At 43.4% G+C, this 14,326-nt stretch overlaps 2 protein-coding genes across 2 annotated transcripts; both read right to left on the reverse strand.

Moving 5' to 3' along the window:
* Positions 1-251: 251 nt before the first annotated feature.
* zbtb22b (zinc finger and BTB domain containing 22b) lies at positions 252-5,826 on the reverse strand. Its single transcript, XM_085345741.1, has 5 exons — positions 5,796-5,826; positions 3,557-3,769; positions 2,113-2,862; positions 1,676-1,954; positions 252-1,337 (listed from the first exon to the last, which is right to left on the reverse strand). Exons 2-5 carry the CDS (start codon positions 3,767-3,769, stop codon positions 252-254), a joined length of 2,328 nt encoding a protein of 775 aa, XP_085201867.1. The 5' UTR covers positions 5,796-5,826.
* Positions 5,827-7,187: 1,361 nt separating this feature from the next.
* Positions 7,188-13,954, reverse strand: kifc1 (kinesin family member C1). Its single transcript, XM_085345746.1, has 16 exons — positions 13,883-13,954; positions 13,579-13,672; positions 13,262-13,315; positions 12,999-13,082; positions 12,508-12,700; positions 12,229-12,394; positions 11,945-12,112; positions 11,655-11,768; positions 11,405-11,491; positions 11,105-11,302; positions 10,547-10,711; positions 10,292-10,430; positions 10,031-10,170; positions 9,866-9,939; positions 9,639-9,714; positions 7,188-7,232 (listed from the first exon to the last, which is right to left on the reverse strand). Exons 1-16 carry the CDS (start codon positions 13,952-13,954, stop codon positions 7,188-7,190), a joined length of 1,869 nt encoding a protein of 622 aa, XP_085201872.1.
* Between the last annotated feature and the right edge of the window lie 372 nt (positions 13,955-14,326).

The raw sequence follows: 14,326 nt of genomic DNA on the forward strand, positions 1-14,326 counted from the left end.
CACGTTTGTCTCAGAAACACCACAGCAGATGAGTGGAAGTCAAAGTCTTGTTTCCCTGGAGGTCCTTCAGGTTGTGCGCGTCCAACGGGAGCCTCGCCTGTTTTTTACTCGACCTCTGTTTGAAACCTGTCGGCAGTTAAAAGAGTTTCAGAGTTTCTCACTGAGCTTCTTCTTCTTTTCAGAGCAGCAGCAGGAACCAGCAGCTGTTTGCTTGGAAAGAGGCGCCCGTTGGATTCGACACACATTTTGGTTTAAGTCACGCTACTTTCATTGGCACTGACCTCGCACACGTCTTCCTCACACGCACCCCGACCCAACCCCAGACCGCCAAACATCACAGATCCCTGACCCTGGCTCTGGGAGATCGCCCCGAGGAGCGCCCCTGCAGCAGCGGCCATGTTGTTGCTCAGAGCGGCACTGCTGCTGTTACTCATGCTGCTGTTACCGCCGCCACTTCCTGCGGCTGAGAGGCCGCCGTGCTGCGGGGACAACACTGACGTTCCTCCCCTCGCGCCACCTCCCAGGACGCCTCCCTGCCCACCCTCACCTGCAGACAGGAGGAGGTGAGGGGAGGAAATCAGATCTGGACCATCCTCGCCTCCTCCTCCACCTCTCCTCCCTCCGTCGCTGCCGCTTCCACCTTCGCCGCTCTCTCCCAGCCCGCTGCGCCTCTCGCAGTGCGAGCGGTGCCTCATGAAGCTGTCGCGCCACATGAACTTCTTGCCGCAGCCGAGGCAGTCGTACGGCTTCAGGCCCGTGTGGGTCTTCATGTGCTCGGTGAGGTGATGCTTCATCTTGAACTTCTTGGCGCAGACGGGGCAGTGGAAGGGCCGCAGGTCCAGGTGCATGTTAATGTGGCGGTCCCTCATGCTCTTGTGGGTGAACGTCTTCCCGCAGTGACACATGAACACTTTCCCTGAACCCCCAGAGCCGCCGCCACTGTTGCCGCCTCCGCCTCCGATTCCTCCGCTCTCTGCGCCATCCACCCCCAAACCACCCTGCACCGACAGGTGGACCGCACCGTGCTCCATACTGGGACCTTTGAAGGACGACCCTCCGATCATACCGCCTGCCATCCCCAGAGGCGGCGCGCTAGCATCCAGCGGGAGTCCGGAGGCCTGGCTGTACAGCAGGATCTGGTTTCCCTGCATGTCCAGTGGGAAGAGCTGAGCCCGGGCCGAGGCTGCAGACTGAACCTGACCCAGCAGCGCCGAAACCGCCCGGTTAGCGTTCTGGTTCTGACCTGCAGCGCCGTCGTGAAGGTGTTGCGCTAAAGTTTGGTCCATGAGACTTCCTTCAAACTTGAGGTAGTCCTCTGAAGACTGGCAGTAGTCGACCTACACACAGGGAAACGTATTAGAGGTTAAGATTATATAAAAATATCTGTCAATCAAGTTTATTTGTAGAGCAGATGCACAAATCAAGAAAGTTTTCAGTTAAAAATTAGGTTTTTTACACATTCTGGTTGCTGTAACTTATTTCAACTAAAGATAGAAATTTCTAAGTTAGAAATTCTTTGTGTGACGTTTTAGCGCCCTCTACTGGTCATATGCAAAACCACCACAGCACCAGCTTACAACAGGTCTGCGTCATTATTTCTACAAAGCAAACCGCCCCTCAGCTACTGTCAGGATAATTAAAGCTGTAATCTGATTACACTACAGTTCCAGCTCACCTGTGACTCCATATCGTTCTCCGCTCTGCCCCCGAGCTCGCCTGAAAGGCTCCTGACGTTTGAGATGTTGAAGTTGCTCCTTTCCCGCTCTCGTGCCAGCTCCATCTCCCTCTCATCCTCATCCTCCTCGTCTTCTCCTCCTTCCTCCCCGGAGACCACGATCAGGTCGTCATCCTCTCTCCGTTCGGTTTTCACCACCACCCACTGCTTGCGAGGCATGATGCTGGGCTGGCTGTAGGTGGGACGCTTCTGCAGCGGCAACGCAGAGTCCTCTCCGTCCTTTTATTGAGATATTTCACATTATGTACAGAAAACACAGGATACAAACAAACAAACTGTAAACACTAACTCGATTATTAAAGTTCAACTTTTCTTTCAAAATAAAAGCTCTTCATACAAATTAAAGGTCGACTATCTTCAGGTTGCTCAGACCTCACCTGATAGGATGAAACCCCAAAGCTGTCGCTGACCCCGACCTCCTGCTCTGACACTGAGCTCATCTTCTTCCTCCTCCCGCTGCCTCCTCCTCCTGTGCTTCCTCGTTTCCTTTGATGGTACAGCACCTCCTCCTCTTCCTCCTCGGCTTCCTCTTCCTCCTCAATAAGGAAGGCTTCTTCGCCTCCTGATGGAGTGCAGTAGCTGGGGGTGTTGTTAGCCCCGCCTCCATCTCCAGAAGCTCCCGTTGCAGCCGCGCCACCTCCCCCAAAGCTGCTCCCATCCCTGGGGCTGAAGTAGTTGGTGCTGCTGGGTGATTGGCTCTCGCTTACCGACGGGCGGCTGGGAGGCTGGGAGGCTCGCGGGGGCTCGTTAGACTCAACAACCTGGACTTGACCAACACTTCCAGCACCAGCAGCTCCATTACCACCACCTGCTCCACCGTCACCATTGCTGCTGCTACAGCCAGAGTTGGCTGATCCTCCAGCTCCACTTATTCCATCCTGCACAGCCCCACCTCCTCCACCTCCGCCGCTCCCTCCTGCCGCCGCGGCTCGGCCCTCCTTCAGTAGCTCCGTGCATTTGTCCACAATGTGCCACATCTGCAGGACGCTGCCCACTGTGAGGTAGTTGACGATGTCATCGCGGAGCATCTGGAGCTGACCCGTGTAGGCGCAGCTCAGCACGCTCTCAAACGCCAGCGGGTCCATCACTGCCGGGATGGAGACCGTGGACATGTTCTTCAGTAGTACCTGGAGGCGGATGGAGATCACAACATCACAGTAATGAAGCTTTTTCATTTTGTAACGATTCCTCCTGCCTCCTCCTCCTCTCCCTCATCACACTGCAACATTACCCACATGGTCAGAGTCCAGCTCCAAGTGATTTTCTGGTGTACACAGACAGTAAATCTGTCTGCCAGCCCCTCAGACAGGTAACAGGGGTCTGATGAAACCTCCCACCAGTTTCACTACGCAGATATTTGGCAGATGACTGAGGCTCTCTCGAAAACCAATTATTACAGCATAAAAAAGCACAAGTAACGTGTTTGTGTGAGGCTGCTGTCACACAGTAGGTCTTTATTATCTTCTAACTCTGAGCTCCCTTAAAATTAACCTGCGTGACTGTTCACATCTATTCTGTCTCGCCTCGTTTATTCTGTTTTTCTGAGGTAGAAATAAGAAGCGGCAGATGGCTTCAAACCCAGATTCACATTTTATGTCTCACAGATCTTGTGTTAGCAGAAACTGGGAGAAAATGCAAACAAGCTGCTGATTACACAACCGACTGAAAATATCTGTAAGACCAACTAATCCTGTCACCTGTCTGTCTTTCTATAGGCAATCTAATGTTCTAAAGTTTTGCTCAGGCACAAACTGCGACAGCTATTCTTGTCTGACGCTAATAAAGATCCAAGGCTGAGTGAGAGTCAGTGTGTTCATCCACCTGGTCGTGGAAATAAGGCGAGGACGCAGCCAGGACGCAGCGGTGGGCCTTGAACACTTGTCCCTGGACATGGATGGAGAGGTCGCAGAGGCTGCCGTCCTCTCTCTGCCGGTTCAGGCTGTCCAGCACCGAGGTCTGAGCGCCGGGGAAGCAAACCTGAACCACTGAGCCGCTGCCGCTGCTGCTTCCCACCTCCATGGGCACAGACTGCATCTGTGAGGAAGAAAAACCTTCATGACTCCCACAGCCGGAGGTTAAACTCTGACTTTAGATTCATGGCAGTCCTTCCTGGTTTGTTACTGCTGACTGGCAGGTTGTGGCTTTAAATCTGAGGCTTTAAATTACACGAACAGTGAATCTATTCAAGTATGGAGGAAGCTCTTTGAATGGGTCACATGACTGCACCTCTCAGGTAATTAGGTATCAAATAAAATATCATGTTAAGAAAAACGGCTGTTTTATTTATGAAAACAACCGTGACCGCAGTTTGCAGTTTATTGGGTTACTGGGTTGTTGGAATTAGAGCGGGACAACAGCCCTGCAACAAATCTCCACCTCGCTCACGGCAGAGGGTTCAGATCTTTCTATAAAACGTTTGCAGCTGTGCTGAAACAATCAACAGTTATTTTCCATTTAAACAAATCTTTTTTTTTTAAATTTAGTTTCTTTCATTTTAATAAATATATAAAGAGAAGAGATTGAAACTTCAAATAATTACAAAACAATTACAGAAAAGCTGAAAATCCTCAGAGTGGAAACATAATTTTAGCTGTCTCTTTAAAATTACACAAAATTAATGATTAAATAATCGTTACTGATGTAATTTCTGTCAATCAGCTAATCAACTAATCGCCGAATCTCTGATTAAATTTATGATAATTTTAGAGGTGAAGGGCTTTAAACTCAACTATGCTGGATTTCAAACAAAGTGCATCACAGAGGAATGTGACTGTAGGCAATATAAATGTAAACTTGAAGATATTTATCAGTAATTAAGGTAAACTAAGTAACATGTGATAAAACTTGTAACCTTTATAAAAGTTTTGGTAAACATATTTATGGAAAATTTAAGGAATGACTGCAGACTCACTGATGGTGCTTATACAGCTCAGAGTAACGCTGGTGCAGTCTTACATCATCACCTACACCTGTCAGTCTTTTCTGATGTAATGATATGTAGGGAGGTTATTTAAATAATTACTATAAATTTAACGGTGACGCACTTTATTTGAACATCAGAAGTAATATTTTCCTTTAATCTGACCTTTTCATTCCAAAATTAATTACATTTAAATAAATTAAATGGAAAAAAATAATGTTACCTGAAAACTCAAAGCTATATGTTTCAGTTAAAATAGTTTAAGTTTATATATATAATCATGTTGAACTCATTGATGATGACAGAGGCAGAGAAACTGACTTCATTAGAGATGTTAATGCTCTGAAAGGATTTGAATTTTACCTCAGAAACACTGGAAATCTGTCCCGTCATTAAGGAAGCAGATAGCCTCAGTTAGAGGACAGTGACAGCCTGATTTTATCCGCCTGTCTGTGAGCCTGACATCACTGACAGGCTGCACATCACACACAAACTAAACTTTATTAATCCCAAAAGTTACAGCAGCCAAAAACCATCAACACAACCTCTGACAGAAGAACTGCAACCAGAACAGCTCAGTAACATAAACACGATTAAAACCAAAACCAGAACAAGTTAAAAACACACAAAAAAATCAAAAAGTGAAATAAAAATAAATACTAGAGTTCAATAACAAACCTAAACGCCCAGTTATAATCAGCTGCTCAGTTTATGCAGCACATCAAATATTTACTGTAGTTATGACAGCTGACATCATCGGTGTCATTCTGAACTTCACATTAAACTGGAGCAGCACATCTGTGCAGAGCCTCCTTCATTAAACTCATTAATTAATCATCAGAAACCCGCACAGTCCACGCCGGACATAACCGGCAGACTTTATGGGGAGAAAAAAAGAAAAAAATCAACAGCTGGACTGCACACTTTAACTTTACCGCTACAAAAGCGAAGCTGCTGGTTGGAAATGCAGCTGTGCTCGCGGTGCAGATGTTTTTTCCCCGGTGGCGGTGTTCTCCGTTCAGACGGACAAACGGCGGCATCTGGAAAACCGTCAGAGCTCCGGTCTCCAATCACAGCCGCACAGATGTGACGTTAGCCTGCTAGCTAGCCCCGTCGGGCCGCCGCCGACGTTAAACTCACCGTTTTCAGTTGACACCTGAGCCCGTTACAGTCCGGCCTCTGACCGAGCGGAGGGCGGCGGGTCCTGCCGGTTCATCCAGGCCCTGAAGTTTGGGGAGCATTTTTGAGAAAAAGCTCCTCGCAGCTGATCTCCGCAGCAGCAGACAGCCACACGTCGCCTTTAAGAGCGACCCAGACAGACGAGCCAGACTTTGGCCGACACAAAATAAACTAAAAAAAAAAAGCCTGAAAACACTCAAACATGCTGCTCATACATCACTCCTGCTGAAAACTACCGTGTTACAAACAAACAACTATATCTGACTGCAGGCTGGGTTTAAACTTTAACTATTTAAATACAACACAGAAGAAACTTTAAAAACATTAAGGTTCATTTGAAAGAAAATAAGAATATGAAGTTCAAATTTACATTTTGTACTGGACACCGAGGAAACCTTAGCCCTTACATATACTTCTGTCGTGCCTTCACAGTATGGACCAGGACACGAATTAGATCATGATTTAAAATTGATAATTTAATATTTAAAATGTATAAATAGCTCACCTATCTAATAAATGGATGATTAATCATATATAACTTCATATAATCATTACAAACGTTATACATCATTAAAAAAAAATCCTCATAGTTAACATTTACAAATATTAATACTGAAGATTACAAAGATCAACATTAAGACCAGTCTGCATTCAAAGCAGTGATAGAAAATAGTGTGGGGCATTTCCCCCACACTCACTGAAATGGCATCCAAGATGCCTTCATAACTTTAAGAAAAGGAAAGAAAAAAGGCAATAAAATGCAACAGCCTTTAAATTTGGTTTTATTTGTAAAGTAGATGTCATAGCATACATGTTAAATAAACATTTAATTAATACATACTAATGATATGGCATCCAAGGAAATGGGTAAAAGAAAACTAAAAATCAGTAAGTGATGTAGACTTGTAAAATAGCCATTATACAGTATATACAAACATAATCTAACATTGGTGAAAACACTCAATGTTACTGTCATTCACTTCCAACAGCAGGTAAACACAAGAGTTACATTAGAAACTGACTAATGTCTGAGTTTACCGCTCACTTCATGCTAAAACAGCTGAAAGAGGAGAAAAAAAAAAAGAAAAAGAAAAAAAAAACCAGCCCACTTAAAACTCTTAAATGTGTTAAATCTGGAGTGAAAAAAATTTTTTTTTTTCCTTTTTATTGAAATGCACAGCAACTCCTTTTGTGGTGAAGCTAGCATTACTACACACAAGTACAGATATATGGAAGGTTTGAAGCATATTAGATTCAGACAAGTTGTTTGAAGTACTAATTAGAAGAAATGACATTTTGAACCTGAGATGAACCTAAAAAGTAGAAAACTCAGGATTTAAAAAAAAATAATTTCTACTTTTTGTTTGCAGTCGCTGTCCCTATGACGCAGTCGTTCACCTGCGGGGGAGAAAACAAAACAAAATTGTCAAAAATGTTAAAGTTACAGTGAAACTTCAAATCCTTGTACACTTCAGTGGTATTTATACTGTAAACCTAATCCCTATGCTGTAAACTGGCATGTAACTCTAGGAATCACTCATTTCATCCACTTTTGCCACCATTTTCCACATTAATTAAAAGAAAAAATGAAATAAATGAATCGATTAGCTCAAAGAAATTCCACTGCAGACGAGTGTTTGTGGTTAAACTGAAAAGCAAGCCACGCACATGGTGCAGGCCACTTCTGTGGGCTCTATCAGGGATTTATGTGACTAGTCGACTAATTGTCACTAGTCTGTATCAGACTTACCAGTCGTTCAATCTAATTGTTAAAATTTTAATTGATGCCCAATGCTGGTACATTGTGTTCTAAATGTTAGGCAGCGATCTGCCACCAGATGGCGCACTGTTGTTGAGAAACACCATAAATCTATTAATCTACCCTGATCTTCTTGTTAACACTGAGATCGCAGATACACGCAGAGGAAATTAGTTTTCTCAAAGGTGGAAAACCTCTCCTTTAGGAGAGCAGTTAAGTCAATGGGAGAGGGGCTCAGAGTAGAGTCACTACTTCACATCAAAAGGTGACAGCCACCTGGGCAAGGTGTTCCAGCTGGGCACGTCCTACCAGGAGGAGGCCCCAGCATCCTTGGTCATGCTAGCCAGTTTACATCTATCAGCTGTGGTCAGGAGTGGTCCTTCCTGCTGCCCCCACAACCTGACTAGAAAGCGGCTGTATAATGTATTACTTTGTTACTAAATTTCTGCTTCTATTGAAAAGGTTGTCATTAATTTTCAGCAGCCTGAATCATTCGCGCCACACTCAGTCGTACTTTTAGATTCTCAAATGATTGTCATATTTTAATAGAACATCTTTTGTAGTAACGCATTTTCATTTGTATTTAACAGAATGTGATAAATGGATAAGATACATCTGCGTCTAGTTTGACAGTTTCTATTAATCAGTTCTGAAAATTAACTCAATATCTGAATGTTCCTTAGTTTTACTTTAGTTGGTTAGTCTAATTATTTCCCCCTCGATTAGTCGACTAGTAAATAAGACGCCAGGAACACCCCTACTCTTCAGACAAAACGTGAATATGAATTACACATAGGGCTGCTCGATTATGGCAAAAATGATAATCACGATTATTTTCACTGAAATTGAGATCACGATTATTTGACGATATTTATTTAACCCTTTAAGACCTACTATAGAACCAAGTCCACCAGAGCTTATATTATTTTTTTTACATGCTGTAGTGCCATTTGTGGGAGCATTTCAAGTTGCTGTACATCAATACAACTGTTATAGCCCATATTTTAATAATATGTATGCATTAAGTGCATAGTAATTACATAAATTGCAAAAAAGTGCAATAAACTACAAAAAAAATTTGAAAACCGCTTTTGTTTTGTTTACATATATTTCTACTTGGAGAAATTTAAGAGGCTTATCCCTCAAAACTTTAAATACAATAAAGTTGCAAAAAATAGTTTACAACAACAGGAAATTTATTTTGAGTGTCTTCATAGTTTTATTTTGGAGATACAGCAATTTTTATATACTGCAGGAAAAACAAAAAACAATCCTATGATGCAGATTTGCAAAGAAAACAGCAGGTGCATCATTTCACTGTGGGAAGTGTTACAAACAGCTGATAGGAACGGCAAAGCGTGTTTCTGGAATATTATGTTTTTGTTCCTGCAAGCGCTTTTTATGCAATTTTTGCAAAGCTATATGTGGAACGAAACCGTGACCGAGGACAAGCTGATGGCATCAGATGTAAGTACAACTCCTCCGGTTTCATATGCAAAACAAATTATTGCGCTAGCTTACACGGTTCAGGTTCTACAGGGATTTAACAATAGTTACGCAAAACGGAGCATGCAGCTCTGACCGGCTTTAAAGGGTTAACAATGACTTTAAAAAAATAATATAAAATAGTGTGCAACACCACTGAAGTTTTTTTTTTTTTTAAACTCTCTTTTCAACCAACGGCAGTCACTCTCCAAATAACTTCTGCTTAGCTTTCCGAGCTTCCCTCGGGTCCTCTTAATCAGCGGTCTCCAACCTTTTTTGCGCCACGGATGGTTTATGCCCGACAATATTTTCACGGAACGGCCTTTAAGGTGTCGCGGATAAATTAGGGAGGGGCTAATAATCGGCTCAGTCATTTTTAATGATCGTTGAAAGCCCAGATCGTAATCGTGATTAAAATTCGATTAATTGAGCAGCCCTAATTACACACCAAGGTATTAAAATGGATATGGAGTATGGCTTTGGTTTACCATAAACAGCTAATGTAAGGACATCATTAATGTACTCTGTCCAATGAACACTGGAAACAAGACTGCACTGACCTTGCTGGCAAACCTCAATGAGTTTAGAGTTTCCCCAAAGCTGTCGGGCTCCGGGGCGATGTTAACAAACATCAAGCTGCAGATAAAGACATCCAAAATTAGCGCCAAAGAATAAACAGTCACAATCTGAAGTGATGGGATCAAACTCTGTTAAATATTTATTGGGGATAAATTCCTTCAGTTTTATGTATCGTCATTATAAAGATTTGTGATGTCAACAAACTCACGTTTTGCTGTTCCCCCCCAAACATCCCTGCAGGAGGTAGGTGAGCTTCGAGTTCCTGTAGGGAACGTAACTCTCCTGAAACACAAAGGCCAAAAAAATCATTAATACTGTAAACGTAAAGAAAGCAGGTGTGACATCTAAGACTACAGAAACTGCAGCTGCAGACCTTGTTGGCCAGAGCGGCGATGACGATGCCCAGGTTGGACAGCGAGCCGTTGATGGCGGTCATCTCTTTGAAACGGTCACCCTGAGACTGGCTCTTCACCATTCGCTCACTGCCAGCCAAGTCCACCAGGCACAGAGTGGCTACATCAGAGCAGATTTTGCACTAGTTACAGTAACAATAACTAACCAGACTCAATATTATAGATCCAAAAAGAAGAAACCACATTCCTGATGCTGGTACTTCCAGTGGGATTATACTCACATTTGCACTTGACATCCCTGCCGGCATTGACTCCCTCAATATCCAGCTGGAAGACTGAGTGGGAGCGAGACGAGCGGTCATTCTGGGCTGTCTGGGCAGTGGAGCGATTCTGATTGGCCAAAGCAATGAGACCGAGAACCTGAGAGGACGAGGGGACGTTTTAAAACACATAGAGCACTGATAAAGTTTGGTAACAATTTGTCAGCCGATTTGAAATTAATTTTGTTCTGAGCTACAGATGTCTGTCTGCTGTACCTGATCCTCATTGGAGACCCGCTCATAAGTGAGATTAGTGATTGTCACTTTGTTGCTGGTTGTCTTGCGGATCTCATGCTCCGGTCTCTTGCTGGACTTGCCGGTGTACAGAAGGTCCCTCAGGGTCTCATTGTAAATTTCAACAAAGCTCGCTGTGAACGTGAACTGAAATAAAAACTAAAATGAGCACATTCCCTCATAAACGCACCACGAGGGCACACAGCAGACTGCAGTGTGAAAGCCCTCTGACGCTGAGGAGCAGAAGCAATTTAACACTAATGTGAGACTTTTGTGGATAAAAAGAAAAGCACAACATTAACAGTGCGGCAGATTAATCATAAAAGCTCCACTCATCTGTATGCTCAAAATCATCTTTGGTGCTTAAGGAAATATGGCCGACTGTGGTAGAAAAGCAGTCTGGTCTTAGATGAACAACCTGTAACACTTACTACTCAAGTCTTTCAGATAGTCTGCAGTTTAAAAGCTGCTGCTCTACCACCGTGTAAAGCTGCTACCACTGACCTTCTCTTCAGACATTCAAACACAAACCAAACCAACCTCCCAGCCTTGTTCTCCCAGTTTTCCTGCAGCTTTAAAGATCTGTTGCACAGCTCTGGGAATGACACCTCTGGTCTCGTCAACCTCGTCCCCCTCCATGGTGTACGTCTTCCCGCTGCCGGTCTGACCGTAGGCAAAGCAGCAGACATTGTAGCCGTCCAGTGCTGACTGCACCAGCAGTGAGATCTCCTCAAAGACCTGAAGATAAAGACAAATTTATACATTTCCTGCACGCACAGGCGGGGACCACAAAATGAAAAACAGTTTATTCTTTGATATACTGTAAAATGTGATATTCACCTCCTGCTGGGAGGCCCGAGGACCAAACACACGGTCGAAGCTGAAGTTGTAATTCTTCTGAGTGTCAGCAGTTTTGCCCGTGTGAGACTGAAAAGCACAAAAACTCAGTTCAGTTGGTTGTTTGTGCTTCCTCTTTGGGTTAGGGTTCATCTACGCTGACACTGAATTACACGTCTTAACTCACACAGAACTCAAATTCTCTGCAGCCAACAGTTTCTTTAAACATGCGTTAAGCGGTCCTCATTCTTACCTCCTCGGTTTTAGCCAGCGTTATCGCTTTATTGTCGCTTGTGGCGAGTTGTACATGTTTGGGAAGGCCTCCACCTACCAGAGGACGCACTCTGCAGAACACTCTGATATTACCCTGCAAGAGATACAAGAGTGAGACTGAAACTTAATATTTTATTGGTTGCAGCAAAATCCGAAGGATGATTGGACAAATGTGACCAGCACACACCAAAAACAACCAAAGAACAGAGAAAACATTCACATTTTGTGCACATGAAGAGGCACTTTTATTGGTAACAGAGGCAAACTTGCCTTGAGCTCTTGTATGGTGTTGTGGAGCCGTCTGCGCTCCATCTCTCCAGCGTAAAGTTCATCCTTCTGCTGGGCCACAGTTTCTTTCAGAGACCGAACCTCCTCCTCGAAGTCTCTGAGGTTTACCTGCACACGGGCCAGAGTCGACTCCTGCACAGAGAGCTTCATCTGGAGCAGAAAGAACAAATGATATTAAGGTTTGGCAGGTCAGCCCATCTGTACGTTTATCTAGTGATAAGAAACAAGCACGGCCATTCTCAGCTGCTGTTCAGTCAATCTTTTACCTTCAGAGTCTGCAGCTCCGTCTCTTGGCTGTCTCGGAGAGTCTCCATCACTCTGTATTTCCCCTCCACGTTGGTGAGCTCCTTCTGAAGAAAGTTCTTGTCACTCAAGACTTTCTCCAGCTCATCCTGGACTCCAGCCAACACCTGCAGCTTCATCTCATACTCCCTAAAAATCCCAGAAGATAAAAGCAAAGTCAAGTTGTCAATGGTTAACACGACAATTTCAGGAGTAAAATTCCTAACTGAACGTTTATTTTCCAAATGAAATAGTCCTCATACCCATTCTGGCTCCTCTGTATCTGAAGCTCCTTCTCCACTTCCACAATTTTTCTGTGGCTCTGGGACACAGAGTCTTGGAGAACCTCATTTTGCTGATTCAGAGTCTTAACTTTTATTTGGTAGGTACGGACCTTATCCTCCATGTCGCTGACCTTGCCCTTCAGATCCCAAGGGTTTCGTTTTTGTGTTCCACCTGTACACAAACGCAACATTTTCAATTTGTTTTTTTCCGGTCTGTTATTAAGAAAAACTATTCTACAGAAGCAACCTTTAAACTTCAACTTCCATTTAGGTGCTTCATGCTTATGGTCGTGTTTGCACAAACTCACTCAGAATCGTGGCTTGTTTCAATGTACTGGGTCACTTTTTTCACACTTTGAAACATTTTCAAAAGCATTTAAAATTTATGGAGGGTTATTAACAAATCAAAGCCCCAAAATATAAACGTTTAGTTGTCAGAAGAAAAGAAATGAGCAGAAATCATTTCTCACCTGTTTTTGTGCCGGTGGATGCAACGGGTTGTTTCATGTTGCCTCCCTTTGATGTAGTTGAAGCTACAGACTGCTTAATGACACCTAAACAGTAAATAGATGCATTAAATGATCACATGTTCATCTGGGACCAAACTACGTACAAGATATGACATTGTCCATGAACAAATTTAATTAAACTTTAAAACTGCTTAATCACTGCTCCAGATGAAGGTTTGTGACCACAGTGTCTAAAGTCCTGCCACATATTTAGCATTTCTTACCTCTAGACGGAGCCGCAGCTACAGTGGCAGCTCCTACAGCTCTAAGAGGCCTAGCTGTGTTGGAGAGAGTGAAACAAAGAAGGACATTTTTATCAAAATGATAAGAGGACAGAAGCACAATATACAATGTGAAAACGTGTTTTACTCAATGATTTTTTTAAATAAAGTTAATGCAGTTTTAGTTTTTGACTGGTTTAGTTTGGGGACAGCCTTTTAATGAAGTGCTTTACTGAGATAAAGTAGTTCTCCGACATAAACCAATGTAGTTTGGAGTAAAACAAAAAGATTTCAACACTCAGGATTGAGACGTTACTTACAGATAGGTGCTCGGGTTGCTGCGAGAGCAGGTCGCTTGGTACCAATGACCGTAGCCGCTGGTTTAACCGGATCTGCATCCTTACGGAGTCTCTTCTGCAAAACAAAAGACACCATTAGCATACAGTGAGAACAAACCTGAGTCTTGCGCATGTTTTCAGCTGTGGTTTACTAGCCTTCTAAGATACCTGCATGTGCATGTGAGGATGACTCACCTCCAGCAAAAATTAAACTCACAAATACTTAACAGTAATCTAAAAGTCAGACAGTAGCAGTAAAAAGGTAAACAGAAGGGTTTACACAAACCTGTGCAGGTGCCAAGTCCTGGGCATTCTCCGCGAGTACCCTCTTACTTGACATTACTGGCAGGCGGGACATGCTCTGTTGTGGGCTAAGAGGTGAATTATTGTTAAAACAGATACAAAGAAAAAAAAAAAAAACTTGTTTCATCATCATGAACAGCCACAGATTGAGTATATAAACCATTATTCTTAAATTGGGCCTTTAGTGGTTGACTACAGCTGTATGCAAGGCAGATCTGTATATAGTAATGGCAGAAATCTTCCTTTTCACACATTTTTTAAACCCTGTCATGATATTTAAGTTGCACTTTTGTTTTTTTCCTAATAATAAAACCAAAAGAAATGTTTTCCTCACTTCAAAGCTGTACTGCCACTCAATAAATCATTTTGCGTTTAAAACCCACTCGACATTTTAACACTCTGTCCTCTGTAGTAGTAATCCTTCGTC

Source organism: Diplotaxodon limnothrissa, linkage group LG22, assembly GCF_057381915.1.
Source record: "Diplotaxodon limnothrissa isolate DT_005_m linkage group LG22, D_limnothrissa_male_GT1.1, whole genome shotgun sequence".
Classification (NCBI taxonomy): Eukaryota; Metazoa; Chordata; class Actinopteri; order Cichliformes; family Cichlidae; genus Diplotaxodon; species Diplotaxodon limnothrissa.

Excerpts from the sequence above, each read along its gene's own strand:
- zbtb22b (XM_085345741.1), bottom strand. The coding sequence starts at position 3,769 with ATGCAGTCTGTGCCCATGGAGGTGGGAAGCAGCAGCGGCAGCGGCTCA. Across the intron at positions 2,863-3,556 it reads CGCCTTATTTCCACGACCAG|GTACTACTGAAGAACATGTC; the intron begins GTGGATGAACAC and ends ATCCGCCTCCAG. Across the intron at positions 1,338-1,675 it reads AGAACGATATGGAGTCACAG|GTCGACTACTGCCAGTCTTC; the intron begins GTGAGCTGGAAC and ends CCCTGTGTGTAG.
- kifc1 (XM_085345746.1), bottom strand. The coding sequence starts at position 13,954 with ATGTCCCGCCTGCCAGTAATGTCAAGTAAGAGGGTACTCGCGGAGAAT. Across the intron at positions 13,316-13,578 it reads AGCAACCCGAGCACCTATCT|CTAGGCCTCTTAGAGCTGTA; the intron begins GTAAGTAACGTC and ends TCTCCAACACAG. Across the intron at positions 13,083-13,261 it reads AGCTGCGGCTCCGTCTAGAG|GTGTCATTAAGCAGTCTGTA; the intron begins GTAAGAAATGCT and ends TTTACTGTTTAG.